The 15,613-nt window shown below is 40.8% G+C and overlaps 1 protein-coding gene across 1 annotated transcript; it reads right to left on the reverse strand.

The window, feature by feature from the left end:
- Positions 1-12,956: 12,956 nt before the first annotated feature.
- LOC101440837 (olfactory receptor 11A1-like) lies at positions 12,957-13,907 on the reverse strand. Its single transcript, XM_004473068.3, has one exon. The coding sequence runs from the start codon at positions 13,905-13,907 to the stop codon at positions 12,957-12,959; it is 951 nt and encodes a 316-aa protein (XP_004473125.1).
- Positions 13,908-15,613: the final 1,706 nt, after the last annotated feature.

Here is a 15,613-nt window from a genome sequence, read left to right on the forward strand (position 1 = left end):
GTAGGGAGAGTATTAGATTTAGAGTCCAAAGATCTGGTTTCAGTTCCATATTGATCTCTACTGGCTGTGAGATCTTTAGCAGATCTCAACCTCTCAGGCTATTTATTACAGTAATTGCACCTAACAGTAGTCTTGTTAGATATTTACTGTTAAGTCCCATTTACAGAGGAGAAAACAGAGGCTAGAAGAGGTTAAATAATTTGCCCAAGGTCACAGAGAACAATTTGGAATGCTGTTTTAGAAACACTATATGCACTTGGAGGATTATTGCTGTTTCCAAGAAAAAAACAAAACAAACACTATGGCCAATAGGCTTTGAAAAATGTGTTTCTAGTTTTTCACACTGTCACATCCACTGGAATCTTCCTAGATTGAAAAGGTTAAGGGACCAGGTTATAACCACAATATGTCTCTCGCCAGCTGTGAAACTTGGAACCAAACACAGACCAGTTTCCTCATCTGATAAATGAAGAGACAGATGACAACCTTGCCTGTGCTAGACTTACAAGAATCTGTCTGGGAAAGCTAGCTCTCCGTCTTCCTTCACCCTGAGACATTCGTGTTCTGAAGTAACCTTCAACTAGGGCTGGCCCATAGGAAGTGTTACGTTAAAAAAGATGAAAATGTCCTTTACTGCAGAACTTGTCAGTCTTTAGTACTCTCTAAGGCAGGGATTCTTGACCTTTTTTTTTGTTCCATGGACCCCTTTGCTAGTCAGGTGAAAACCACAGATGAGAATGTAGCAGCAGATAGTTTTATGACCTCAACATCAGAGGTCGGAGAAAATAAAGATAGTAAGTTGATTTTTTTCAATTCAAGCTCAGGGACCCCTGAAATCTTTCCACAGACCCCTTGGGAGTCCATGGACCCCTGGTTAAGAATCTTTGCTCTAAGTGGAGGATACTGTACAGAGATCTTCCCAAACTTACTTGATTATGGAAAATTTGTGCACATGTGGCATTTCTCAGTGAACCATTTTTCAGCATGAGATAACCACACCTTAGGAAATGCTGTTTTCAACTCTCCTTTCCTCAGCTGATATAATCTGAGAAATCAGTGCCTTTCTCCTGGGTGGCTGACATGCTGGCAGGCCCCTGAGATGGAGTAGCTGGGGAGACGCTTCTCACCCAATTCTGTTTTCTTGGTTATCTCACCCCTACTGAAGGCATCAGGTACTATCATTCTGTTCCAAAGATCCACATATCTATACATGTATCTCAGAGCTCTCATTTAAGCTCCACACATATCTATTTAGATTTCTCTCAGCCACCTCCAGTTGAATATTCAAATTGCAGTTTAACCAACCCAGCATCCTCACACTCAAACCAGCTCCTCCCCAGCTGTTCATGATCTCAAGGAGAGCTGAATACTCTCCTGGTTGCCCAAGTCAGAAAGCAGACAGCCCCTTACGCCATTCTCTCTCCCAGACCATGACACATTATCAGCCACCAAGTGCTATAAATTAGACCTATGCCGAACTACTTCTCAAAGTAGGCCACTTCTCTCCAAGACCAGAGCCAATACAGTAATCATTACGTCTCACCTGGGTTGCTGGAACCCAGCCTCCTTCAAGAAGAGCTTGGATGTTTCCTCCATCTGCCCCCAGGAGGAAAGACTTCTAAAATGCAAACTTAATTCCACCACTCGCCAGCTTAAAATGCTTCAACCTGTTAAATCCTAACACTCCCACCTGGCCACTCTTTTCCAACCCCACCCTAATGGTCTGGCCACACTGTTCACTGATTTCCTTTGTGTTGCTTGAACAAATCATTGTAGTTTCTCACTCTGTCTCTCTCTGACTCTCTGGAATGTTCTTTCACCTCTTCAGGTGATTGGTTTCTACACTCAGTTTCCTCCAGGAATCCTTCTAAGCAGGATCAGGTACTCCTGTTATATGTGCCCATTGCCTGCATGTATCCTTTATCGTTCGGTTTTCATAATTATCTTCCCCACTAGACTTGAGATTCTGAAGGTTGTGTCTTGTTTTTATGGTTCTGTGTTGGTCTTGCTCATCATTGTGTTTTTGATGCCCAGCACTGTGCCTGGCACATAACTACCCTATAAATGCTTGAATTGCTTCAGCTAGTGATACCTGAAAGTTAGGGGAGCTGGAGATTTGGGAAGGGAGAAGAAAGAAAGAGAAGGAGAGAAAGAAATAGGGTGAATATCTGTGGAGGCAGGAGAGATTATTAGAGAGGGGATCTTAGGAATATCAAGAAGACTATCTCAAAAAAGAGTTGCTCATAGCAAAATGGACATCCGCTTTAATGGAGAAAATTTTTCCTCAAATGTGCCCCTCTCCATGACCCCACTGGGAAAGACTGGTCCAAGTGCTTGATGACCAGAGATGCCTATGGCCTGAGGATAGAGAACTCTATAACCACTCAGACATAATCTACAAGATTTTATTGAGAACTAATGCTGTTTCTTACTCAGATGTTTACAATCCATTTAGAGAGACAAGAACAAAAACAAATGGAGAATTAATATCAGGGCACACTAAGTTGCTGAATGCCCCAGAAGAATGCTGAGAAACTTTGAAAAAATAAATTAGAAGAGCAATTTAGTAAAAGTATAGTCTCATGGTTTGGTCTTCTCAATGCATGGTCTATTCATCAAGCCTCATATATTATAAGGGAGTCTGGGAGTTTAGAAATTTGGGCTTGTCCAGACAAAACATGGGAATGCAACTTACTGATGCTCCATTGTCAGGCAGTAGCATCTGTCAAAATTTATTTCAGGAAGCAGATGTAGTGCAAGTGGTTGAGTGCTTGCTTCCCAAGCATGAAGTCCTGGGTTCAATCCCTGGTATATCCTAAAAACAAAACAAACAAACAAATGGAAAAACCAACTCTAATTGGGGAGTGGATGTAGCTCAGTTGTTGAACACCTGCTGCCCATGTATGAAGTCCCAGGTTCAACCCCATACTTCTTTTAGCTTTCTGGGTGAATGAGTGTAACTTTTTACTATTGAAAAATAGTCACAATTGAAATATGAGAAAAATACAGATAGAATTCGTGAGCTTGTTCCAGCTAGTTACTCAAGGAAGCATGAATATTAGAGTTTGGGGGAACATAGAGAGTGGAAATTACAAGATTGGAAGCTTCAGTTGGGAGATTAAATTTAACTAGTAACACATTTGATTTTACTTATGGACTCTAAAATTACAGGTTTGAAGATAGTATAAACAGAACATCATTTTTAAAAGAAAATTCTTTACAAAATTTTGTTGCTATTATGAGTTGTATCTTAGAAATAAATCTAAGTGCTTGAAAATTGTAATAGTTGGCTTTATATCATTCAGATATTTCTTGAGTTTTGTAAAACCACTCACATTGAGAACTGAATTTAAAATCTGGGTTTCGGAAATTGGGTATAAATTGTCTAGAATTGACCCCATTCTTAGGACCTAAATCAAGTAGCCATAACATACTACAGACATTATATAAAAATGTGCCAAACTGTTCACAGTATGGCATCTGGGACAATGTTGACAGTCAGGGGCTATCATGGATGCAAGATTGCCAGTGTCACAATGGATCAAGTCCAAAAGACAAGTCAGTGTCATGGTTGATTACTGTAGCGTATTAAAAAAGCATACCCAGAAGAGAAACACTAAATTATAGAGTTCTATATTGAGCTAGGAGTATGATGCAATGGAAATAACAGAGGGTTGGAAACCAGAAGGCCTTCACAGAGATATTTTGAAAAAGTCATTTAGCATCTTTGAATTTTACTTTCTTCTTCTGTGCTGTGGGAAGGATTCCTGCTTTATAGCCAAATGAAAAAGCATGTGGAAAGTTTTGTAAAGTTTAAAGTGCTACATGAATGTTAGTCATTATTTTCAGACCATTTCTTAGAACACAGCAAAACAATCTTTTTGATTATTCAGATATGGAACCTGAGGTATAAACTATTAAGAAACTTGCCACAGGTCTCAGCTAAAACAAACAGATGTCACAACTGCTGAGTCAGTGCTTAGGGAGGCAGGCAGGTCCAGAAGAATGAACAGGAGTTGTCCCCTTGTGATGCAGATCCTGATCTAGCATAAAAGTTGTGACTCTAATTGCCAATATCCCATCTTTTTTGAGCTCAAGTGGGTGTGTATCAATGGGAAACCACCCAGATGGGACACCACGTTCTGTAACCCAGACTGGATGGGTTTTCTTGCCCTCTTACCTGAGCTCAGAAAGAACTAAGCAAACAGTTACTACCTGTGATGATGGCAACGGCCATGATCACCTCTCCTCCCATTCCAGCCTTGACTGTACGTCCCAACCATCAGCAAAGAACATCACAGCCTCAGGACAAGAATTGGGAACTTATAGAGCAATGTATAGCTTTCCTTTTTCTTCTTCTCTGAGGAAACAGACTAAGTCAGTGGATAATGAGTGGCTCCTTTTGCAGGTCAACCCAAACCTGAGGCTCAAAGAACAAACACAGCAGGGTATGGCCGTGCCAACTGGGGACATCCAGTGCCTCACAGGAGCAGGCATCCTTGATAAGCCTGGGCAAGTTGGCAAGTATTACTTTTAGACTCAGCTTGTGAAAGAGAAGTCTGTTACAGAGATTTAGAAGACTTACAAATTACAGTGCTGGTGAATGTGATACAAAATCATCTACTGAACCTGGTGGTTCCTTCAGAAACTCTTATCCTTTCTTAAGCCAGGGCACACTAATTATCCTTGAATTTACAGAGCATAAGTTCATTCAATCATGATTCCTTTGTTTGCGTACACTTTTCCAGCAGGAAATAAAGCAAGCTATAATGAAAAGAAAAGGTCTAGTTAAAAAGAAAAATATATGTGTGTGTACATATATAGTAGCTGAAGACTTTATTCAAATGAAGTTTTAAATGGAACAGCAATAAATAAGGTAGGTAAAAGCAGAAGTGCTCAGGGAGCTCAGGGGTGGAGCTCAGAGACTGCTCACCCCCAGTCCCTATTTGTTGGTCTCTTGGGACCCTTTGCTCAACTCTAAGGACAGAAAGAAACCAGGTAACCAGACCCTTGGGTTCTGTTTTAATTTCACTTGGGGGTCTGGGATGTGGCTCCTCCAGTCTTCCAGCTCAGTGATCTGGAAGGAGACTCCTCAGGCTGTGTGTTTCATTGTCATATCTTTATGAAATAGAAGCCAGTTCTATACCCAACGCCTCTCATTCCCCGTTTAGGAGGGCCTGGGGAAGAGGCCATCACCATCCTTCTGTGGCTTCTTGCAGAAGGTATAGTGGGCAAATATTTCTCCCAGCTAACGGTTATTGTCCTGGCCACAAAATTCCTGAGGCTTAATTGCATATTTATTTATTTATTAAGCAATTTTATTGAGATACATTCACATCATATGACCCAGCCAAAGTGTAAAATCAATGGCTTTTAGTATAATCAAAATGTTGTGCATTCATCACCACAAAAAAATTTTAGAATTATTACTCCAAAAAGAAAAACTCCGCACTCCTTAGCATGCCTTCCCCAACCCTACATAACCACTAATCTAATTTCATCTTTGTAAATTGATTTATATTTATATTTTATATAAGTGGAATCATACTATATGTTACACAATATATTTAGTCCATAATAGCACAATCATACGGTATTTGTCCTTTTGTGTCTGGCTTGCTTCACTCAACATAAGGTCCTCTGGGTTCATCCATGTTGTCATGTGTTTTACGATTTCATTTCTTCTTAAAGCTGCATAATATTCCATCATGTGACTACACCACAGTTTGCTTGTCCATTCATCAGTTGATGGACACTGGGTTGTTTCCTATTTTTGGCAACTTTGAATAACACTGCTATGAACAGCAGTGTATAGATGTCTATTTGTGTCACTGCTCTCAGTTCTTCTGGGTGTATACCTAGTAGTGGTATTGCAGGGTCATGTGGCAAATCTATATTCAACTTCTTTAGAAAATGCCAAATAGTCCTCGACAGTGGCTATACCATTCTACATTCCCACCAACAGTGAATAAGTGTTCCTATCTCTCCACATCCTCTCTGACACTTGTAGTTCACTTCTTTTTTTTTTTTTTTTTTGCGGTACCAGGGCCAGGGATGGAACCCAGGACTTTGTATGTGGGAAGCTGGTGTTCAACCCCTGAGCCATATGGGATCCCCTGAGTTGGTTTTTTCTTTTGTTTGCTTGTTGTTTGCTTTTGTTTTTTAGGAGGCACCAGGGATTGAACTTGGGGCCTCCCATGTGAGAAGCAGGCACTCAACCACCTGAGCCACATTGACTCTGCCCTTGTCTTTTTATTTTATTAAGATTTATTTTATTTATTTATTCCTCCCACCTCATTGTTTGTGGAAGCTATTGCTATATGTGTCCATTTGCTCTGTGCTGTGTCTGCTCATTTTCTCTTTAGAGGCACCAGGAATGAACCTGGGAGCCCCCATGTGGGAGAGAGGCACTCAATCGCTTGAGCCACCTCAGCACCCTGGTTTGTTGAGTCTCTTTGTTGCATCATCTTGTTGCATCAGCTCACCATGCCTGCCCTTTGTGCCAGCTCACCTTCTCCAGGAGACACCAGGAACTGAAGCTGGGACCTCCACTTTGGTAGGTAGAAACCCAATCGCTTGAGCCATATCCACTTCCCTCTCTGTCTTTTGAACTGTGCAATTCTGATAGTTGTGAAATTATATCTAATTGTAGTTTTGAGTTGTATTTCCCTAATCATTAGTAATGCTGAACATTTTTTCATTTGTTTTCTTTTTTCTTTTTTTTTTTTTGCCTTTTGTTTTCTCTTTGGAAAAATATCTATTCAAGTCTTTTGCCCATTTTTTTTTCTCCTGGAGCTCCACTGTGGTAGATCAGCCATATAGCTAGTCACTCCCCTCTCTTCCGGGCTTTGTTTCAGCCTCTCAGGAGTCTCTTTCTGTGTTTCTCTGCTCCACTGATTCCAGCCTCTGGCCTCAAGGACCTCTCTCTTAGCTTCTCATGGCCTCTCTCTCTCTGTCACTTTTTCTGTATACATCCCTGCATGTTTCTCCCATTTATAAAGGAATCCAGCAAGAAGATCAAGATCCACCCTGGGTCACACCTAACTGGTGAAATTCAGTCGAAGTCTCCCCTACTGAGTTCATTCCAATCAAAGGGTCCCACACCCTCAGAAATTGGGTTAGCTTTAAGAACATGATCTTTTCTGGGATCCTTAAAAAGCCTCAAACTATCACATAGCTGTATATCTTTGTGGGTTTTTACTTTTTTAGTTTATTTATTTATTTCTCCCCTCACCCCTCTCATTGTTTTGTACTTGCTGTCTGCTCTCTGTGTGTTCTTAGTGTCTACTTGTCTTCTCTTTAAGTGGCACCAGGAACCAATCCTGGGACCTTCCAGAGTGGGAGAGAGGTGCTTAATCACTTGAATAACCTTAGCTCCCTGGTCTGCTGTGTCTCATATTGTCTCTCCTCTGTGTCTCTTTTTGTTGCATCATCTTGCCATGCCAGCTCTCTGTGCAGGCCAGCTCTCCTGCATGGACCAGCATTCTATGTGGGCCAGTACACCACTCAGGCCAGCTCTCCATGTGGGCCAGCTTACCTTTCACCAGGAGGCTCCAGGAATTGAACCCTGGAACTCCTATATGGTAGACGGGAGCTCAATCACTTGAGCCACATCCATGTCCCTCTCCTTGTGTTTTTTTGTTTTGTTTTTGCCCTTTCATTTTTTTCTTTACTGTTTTTTATTGAAGTATATCATTCATACATGAACACACATAAACAATAAGTGTATAGTAAAGATTGTGAATGTACAATATAAACACATAACATCACACAGGGGTCTCATACATCACCCTTCCACCAACACTTTACATTGTTGTGAAGTCTTTTGCCCAGTTTTAAATCAGTTTGTTTGTCTTTTTATTGTTGATGTATTAGTCAACCAAAGGGGTGCTAATGCAAAATACCAGAAATCTGTTGGCTTTTATAAAGGGTATTTGTTTGGGGTAGAAGTTTACAGTTACCAGGCCATAAAGCCTAAGTTCCTTCCCTCACCAAAGTCTGTTGGAGCAAGATGGCTGCCAATGTCTACTATGAGTTCAGGCTTTCTGAGTTCCTTTCTTCCTGGGGCTAGATTTTCTCTGGGCTCAGCTGCTTTGCTCCTTTGTGTGCTTACCTCCCTGGCTCCAACTCAAATCTCTCCCCACTCTGTCCTTTGCCACGTCTTTTCTTTGTGTGTCCCCACCGAGCAAGGGCTGGGGACTCAATGCCCTACTCACATGACTGGATCAAAGTCCTAATCATAATTTAATCAATTAAAAATGATACCTCTCACAGACCAGCTTACAAACACAATCCAATAATTACTTTTGGAATTCATAAACAATGCCAAACTGCTACAGTTGAATTGTAACAGTTTTTATATATCATGGATATAAAACCCTTATTGGACATATAATTTCCAAATATTTTCTCCCATTGAGTTGGCTGCCTCTTCATCCTTTTGACAAAGTCTTTTGAGATGCAAAAGTGTTTACTTTTGAGGAGGTTCATTATCTATTTTTTCTTTTGATGCACATGTTTTATGTGTTAAGATCTAAAAACCACCACCTACCACAAGGTCTTAAAGATGTTTCTCTACATTTTCTTCTAGTAGTTTTATGGTTCTTTTATATTTACTTCATCAATCCATTTTGAGTTGATTATCTTATAAGGAGTGAGATAGGGGTCCTCTTTCATTCTTTTGGTTATAGATATCCAGCACTCCCAGCACTGTTTGTTGAAGAGATTGTTTTGTCCTGTTAACATAGACTTGGTAGGTTTGTCAAAAACCGGTTGGCCATAGAGGTAATGGATTATTTCTGGACTCTCAATTCTATTCCACTGATAAATGTGTCTATCTTTATGCCAGTACCATGTTGTTTTGACTGCTGTAACTTTGTAATATGCTTCAAGGTCAGGCAGTGAAATTCCTCCCATATTGCTCTTCTTTATTAGAATGCTCTTGGCTATTCTAGTGTACTTTCCCTTCCAAATGAATTTGGTAATTGCCTTTTCTGTTTTTGTAAGGTAGGCTGTTGGAATTTTGATTGGTATTTCATTGAATGTATAAATCAAGTTGGGCAGGATTGACATCTTCATTATTTAATCTTCCAATCCATGAACATGGAATGTCTTTCCATTTGTTTAGGGTTCATTGATTTCTTTTAGCATTGCTTTGTAGTTTTCTGCAAATAGATCCTGTACTTCTTTGGTTAAATTGATTCCTAGGTATTTGCGTCTTTTTGTTGCTATTGTAAATGGAATTTTTCTCCTCAGATTGTTCATTACTAGGGAACAAAAACATTACTGATTTTTGCATGTTGATCTTGTATCCTGCCACTTTGCTGAACTCAGTTATGAACACAAGTAGCTTTATAGTAGACATTTCAGAATTTTCTAAATATATGATCTTGTCATCTGTAAATAGTGAGAACTTTACATCCTCTTTTTCTATTTGGGTGCCTTTAATTGTTTTTTCTTGTCTAATTGCTCTAGCTAGAATTTCTAGTACAAGTTTAATAAAAATAGTGACAGTGGGCATTCTTGTATTGTTCCCAACCATAGAGGAATATTTCAACCTTTCCCTATTGAGTACAATGTTGCCTCTAGGTTTTTTCATGTATGCCTTTTATCATGTTAAGAATTTTCCTTCTATTCCTGTCTTTCAAGTGTTTTTATCAGGAAAGTATGCTGGATTTTGTCAAATGCTTATTCAGCATTAATTGAGTCAATTGTGTGTATGTGGGTTTTTTCCTGCAATTTGTTAATGTAGTGTATTACATTGATTGATTTTCTTATGCTGAACCAACCTTGAATACGAGGAATAAATCCCATTTGGTCATGATGTAGAAGTCTTTTGATATGCTGTTGGATTCTATTTTATTGAGAATTTTTGCATCTATGTTCCTTAGAGAGATTGGTCTGTAATTTTCTTTTCTCATAGTGTATTAGGGTGATGTTGGCCTCATAACTCACAGTTTTACTGTTGTGATTCTTTTCCTTTGTTCCTCTCTCTTCTGGGTGGTGTCCAGCCTTCCCTTGTGTCCTAAACCCTAAAAGATTTTTTCCCAGGCCATTTCTGCCTGTCCTTTACCTATTTTTGATGGGAGAGAATAGAGTACTATGTCTTTCTGGTCCGCCATCTTCCCAGAAGTCTTCCTGAAGCTTTGTTATCTTATTTGAACCTGTGGCCTTGTATGGGGTTCAGTGTGTGTGTGTGTGGGATGTCAATGACTTTGGCACTTTCTCCCTGCTAGATGTAACAAAATAGTGGTTCTACAGGCAATTATATTGTATAAAGGGTAGTTACTTATGTGTCACTGGGCAAGGAGTGAAGACAAAGATCTGGTAGATTGAGGCAAGTTAGCATAGGAAATGAAGGATACTAACAAAGCCGTAACCATCACAGCTGAAACCTAGCAAAGAACATTGCCACAAGACCCTGCCCAGAAACCCCCTGAAGGAAGATAGCTGTTCAAAAACAAAGCCCTAACTGTTAGAGCTGAAAAAGTCCAAGGACCTATCCACAAGGACCTGTTTGAAATTAACAGGCTCAAAAGAAGCCCTAGATAACTACAGACAAAAAGTCCTCCCCATTGGTTCCCTGAAAGCTAACTGTGGTCCATAGTATAAACCAATAGGAAGGCAGAGAGGCAACCAATCAGAAGAACAAATAGCTAGAATCCCTCTCAACTTGGGGAAGAGAGAGGACGAAAGAACTGCCTTTAAAAAAGCCTACCCCATGGCCCCAGGCCCAAGCATGCACCTCACCCTGTAGAATGCCCACATTCACATATTGGGTGTGTACTCTTGCTTTTTGTCATTTATCAATTAATTCTTTATTTGCTTGTCTACCCTATGTCATGTCCTTAAATTCCTTTATGCGACATGCCAAGAACCTAGAACCCAGTGCCAGCATCAGTGTTGGTGAGAGAGGCCAGGAATCAGAAACAGAAGTTCTGGATTCTAGGTTTTGTTAGATAATTACCCAGGGAAGTTCTGCCTGAATCCCTCCGGGACTACTTCCCTCATCTGTGACACAAGATAGGCTAAGTAATCTATACATTCTATGTGGATCTTAAAATTCTGAGCACTTATTCTATAGTATAATAAATGAATCCCTGCTAAATACTAGTTTTGGGTGGGATTTATTGTGGGAGGTAGAATCTAGAAGAAGATTTATACAAGCTACCACTCAATGATCTCTTCCTGTGGTCCAGGCAGTGCACTGAACATGTACTAACTTATCAGCAGTATGAGATAGGTATGGCATTTCCTCATTTACAGATAAGAAAGGCTAAGATCAGAGAGTTTAGGTAAACTGCCCAAAGCCACATTGCCAGAAAGTGTCAGAGCTTGAATTCAAAACTTACCAGGTAACACTAAAGACTTCTCTTCTAGCCAGCTAGCCGGCTTCCTCAAATGCTAATCTGACATCACATGTTGCCGATGAGACACTTGTGAACAACTGAAAGCTGACAACTTTTACATCCAGCAGGAGTACCTCAAGATGATGATCTTACCGGACATTTCCAGTGTCCACCAAGAAATAACAAACTGAGCTGCAAGGCAACAAAGGCATTTATTGGGGTATTCCAATAGCAATTTGGGGAGCACAGATTCAGGTAGCAATCCAAATCATGTCCCATCTTGACATTTGCAGGCAAGCATTTTTAAAGGAAAAGAATATGACACAAGTTGTTTGTGGTTGATGGATATTTGGGGTACCTCTAATTATCCTTCAGTTTAGATAGTTAACGGAGTTCTTTATTTTGTGGTTTGTTTTATAGTCCAGATATCCTTGGGGTTTTGAGGAACATTGTTACTAGTGGCTTTGCAACCTGTGGCAGTTTGTGATATCTGCCTGAGACCTACATAAAAGTAATCTCTAGAATGACCTCCCAGCTTCATTTTAAATCTCTTAACCATAGGAACTCTGCTTTATTTCTTTAAACCATAGTTTACAGGAGGATCACGTATAGGGCAATTCTTCTTTCATAAAGCAAGACATGAGAATGTTTTCAGACACCTAGTTCAATCTCATATGTGCTGTTTCCCATTGCTTAACTCAAGAGAAAGTTAGGCAAGAGATAAACCTGTCCTCAGCACTGGAGGATCATGATTTGTAGCAGACAAGAAAGGGGACAGGCAACTTTTGAGTGTGCAGTGCTGACCTCGGTTTTTCTACTGTGAAGTCAATTCAGCTCTTTAGACTTGCAGAAGAAGAGCATGTCTGCCACACTCACTGTTCTAACTACCGAGAGCATATACCAACAAGAAGAGAAGCAAGTACAGGCAGATGCCTGGCAGGAGGAGGCAGTTTGAAAAATACAAATCCCCAACCTTCAAAGTGAGCCTGCAGTTATGGAAGCAGGGGAGATGGAGAGCTGGAGATATTGTGGATCTTCTGCCTTCCTTCATTTCCCAAATCTTCATTTTCCCATGTCTAGAGTCCAAAGGATTACAAAATGCTTTTCTAAAGCCAAATCTGCCCCAGAGAAAGACAGTGAAGTTCCACATTCTTGATGTGCAATTAACATTTTATTATTTTTAATTTTGAATCAAGTGTAATTTCATATTTATATATGGAGTTTTACATTAGTTATTTGATTAATGTTTTTCTTCCCCTCATTGGCTGTGAGTTCAATGAGAGGAGAAACTTCTGTTTTTTGTCCATCACTGTGTCACTTGTGTCAGCACAGTGCCTTGTATATAGCAGATTCTCAATTAATATTTTGGATGTGAGCTTTCACACAAGAAGCCAGGTCTTATGGAGATGATGGAGCAGAGTCTGATCTGCTTAGACCATATGCTGGGATACCAGTTAACCTGAGGATGTCAGAACTCAGTGGTGTCTGTGGCCATACTCTGAGACATCTGATCTTACGTAGACTTATGTAGTTGCCTTTGTATATAGAATTTAAAGGATTCAATCCATCTCACCCAACCTTGGACAAACAGCTCCTTTCCTTTTTGCATCATTGGAGGAAAGCTGGTTTCTTACTGAAGCATCTCTTCAAGGCTTCATGTATGTCTCTATTTCTCAGGCTGTAGATGATGGGGTTGAACATGGGTGTCAGGATGGTATAGAGCAGAGAGAACCCTTTGCGTAAGAGTTGGGAAGAATTGCCTGACGGCACGAGGTACGAGGCAATCAGAGTCCCATAGAACATTGTGACTATGGTGAGATGGGAGGAGCAGGTGGAGAAAGCCTTCCACTGGCCTGTGCCAGATGGGATTCTTAGGATATCAGTTAGGATACAGGAGTAGGAGGCTGCAATGAGGAAAAGTGGGACCAATGTCACTGCAGAAGATGTGGCAAAGGCGATGGCTTCACTCAGTGAGGTGTCTGTGCAGGAGAGATGGATCAGAGTGGTGAAGTCACAAAAGTAGTGATCAATTTCATTAGATCCACAGAAGGTTAGCCTAGACAGTAGGACCATAATGATTGCTGTGAGGAGGAAGCAGCAAAGCCAAGAACTGGCAGCAAGCTTAATGCAGAGGAGACCAGTCATGAGGATGGGGTAGCGGAGAGGTTGGCAGATGGCCAAGTAGCGGTCATAGGACATCACAGCAAGTAAGAGGCACTCTGTTGCAACCAGGGATCCAAAGAAATAGAACTGTGTCAGGCAGCCGGCCATCGAGATAGTCTTCTGTTCAGCTATGATAATCAGCAACATCCTGGGGACAATGTTGGAGGTATACCAGATCTCCAGAAAGGACAGGTTCACCAGGAAGAAGTACATGGGGGTGTGGAGGTGATAGTTGAACAAAACTAGCAGGACAATGAGGATGTTTCCAGAGATGGTTGAGATGTAGAAAACTAAAAACATCATAAAGAGGGAAATATTCACCTGTCGGATGGAAGAGAATCCTTGAAGCACAAATTCCATTATGGTTGTTTGGTTTTTCCAGGATGGGATCACCATGCCTTGACTTCCCTAGAAGTAGAACACCCAAAATGCAAAACGCAGAAAGTTCTAACTTACACACAGAACGTGGACTGACAATGGATGATCTTCATTTCCCACAAAGGTTTTAGAGATTTTTTGGGAAGGGAGGTGGGGGGGTGGGGAGGTGGTCAACTTTCAAGGCACTTGAAATGGAAAGAAAATATTTGGAATAAGAACTTGTGACCACTTTGATTCTATCCTGTATCTTCACTTCATCAGGAGCAATGTCAAGCTTTGGGAAAAACAGGAAACAGAAGAAAAGGGAAGGAGAAAGCAGAGGGGAAGGAAGATAAAGAAAGGAAAGGGTATCACCTACCATATGCCCTCCTAAATGTACTATAGTAGTCTGGGGAGTTATGGAAAGTAAGGAAGATGATCTAAAGGAATCATGGGACAGAGAGGAGGGTAAGGGGCACATTTCAAAGGCCTTGTGCACTCTCAGGGAGGAACTGGAAAATCAAGGGCTCAGGACAAAGAAGCCCCATCCTCTCCCACCTAAAGCATAGCTTATCTTTAGGCAAATAATCCATATGGTAAGTACCATGCATTCCTCTCCTTCCATCACCTTAATGAGTTGAGAGGAAATTTAATTATATCTGTTTTGGTTTCCATGGCACTAATAAAAGCAAGTTGTTGCAGTTTGATATAATTGATGAATTCCAAAAAGAAATATTGGATTATGCTTGTAATTTGATCTGTACCTGGGCATGACTGAGTTATGATTAGGGCATTAAGTCCGCACCCCTTGGTGGATGGGGATTCACAGATAAAAGGCATGGCTAAGAACAGAGTTGAGGGTTTCTGATGTTGGAGTTTTGATGTTGGAGTTCGATGCTGAAGACTTAAGCTGGAGCCCTGGGAATTCAGCATGCAGAGGAAAGAGAAACCAGCCCCAGGAAAAAGGAATCTTGAACCCAGAGAAAAGCAAGCCCCAGGAACATAGGAACCCAGCAAGTCTGAACCTTCACAGACATCAGCAGCCATCTTGCTCCAAATAGACTTTGGTGAGGGAAGTAACTTAGGCCTTATGGCCTGGTATCTGTAAGCGCCTATCCCAAATAAATACCCTTTATAAAAACCAACCAATTTCTGGTATTTTGCATCAGCACCCCTTTGGCTGGCTGATACAAAAGTCATGGGAGTACAGTTCGTGGTTCTCTGATTCTGAGGTCTGTGCCCATGCTGATATAACCCAAGAGCAAGTGTGCTTTCTCGCACCAAATTAAATACATAAAATCAGGCCATTAAGCAGATTTTGTCAAGTGTCTGAGGCTGTACCCACTTCAGTATTTTCACTCTCTTGTACTGGATCTGTACTTCCTTAAGAATGATGACTGTGCAGGGACCAAATTGCTGCAGGTAAGCAAGGAAGATGGGAAAACCTGTGTCGGCACAGGAAGGATTGTGTGGGTATAATAATAATGAGGTAATTGCCATGAGTAGCCAGAAAGCCCTAAACAAAGCCAGGGGCTCTGCTTTAGAAGAGTCAGGCTTTGAACAAGTTGTTTAATTTCTTGAGACAGTTTCCACCTGTAAAATGAGACGTAGGTTGAGAAGAACGTAAGCACCAAGCATATGCAATTAGTATATAAATGCAACAGTTGGGAAATTGCTGGCTATTGAAATCTGCTGACTGACTTTACTTAAGTTTTCCAAGGAATTATCTTTACTCTGAAGTGGGC

Source organism: Dasypus novemcinctus, chromosome 9, assembly GCF_030445035.2.
Source record: "Dasypus novemcinctus isolate mDasNov1 chromosome 9, mDasNov1.1.hap2, whole genome shotgun sequence".
Classification (NCBI taxonomy): Eukaryota; Metazoa; Chordata; class Mammalia; order Cingulata; family Dasypodidae; genus Dasypus; species Dasypus novemcinctus.

What these genes read in the sequence shown, in the direction of transcription:
- LOC101440837 (XM_004473068.3), bottom strand. Translation starts at nt 13,907, where the DNA reads ATGGTGATCCCATCCTGGAAAAACCAAACAACCATAATGGAATTTGTG.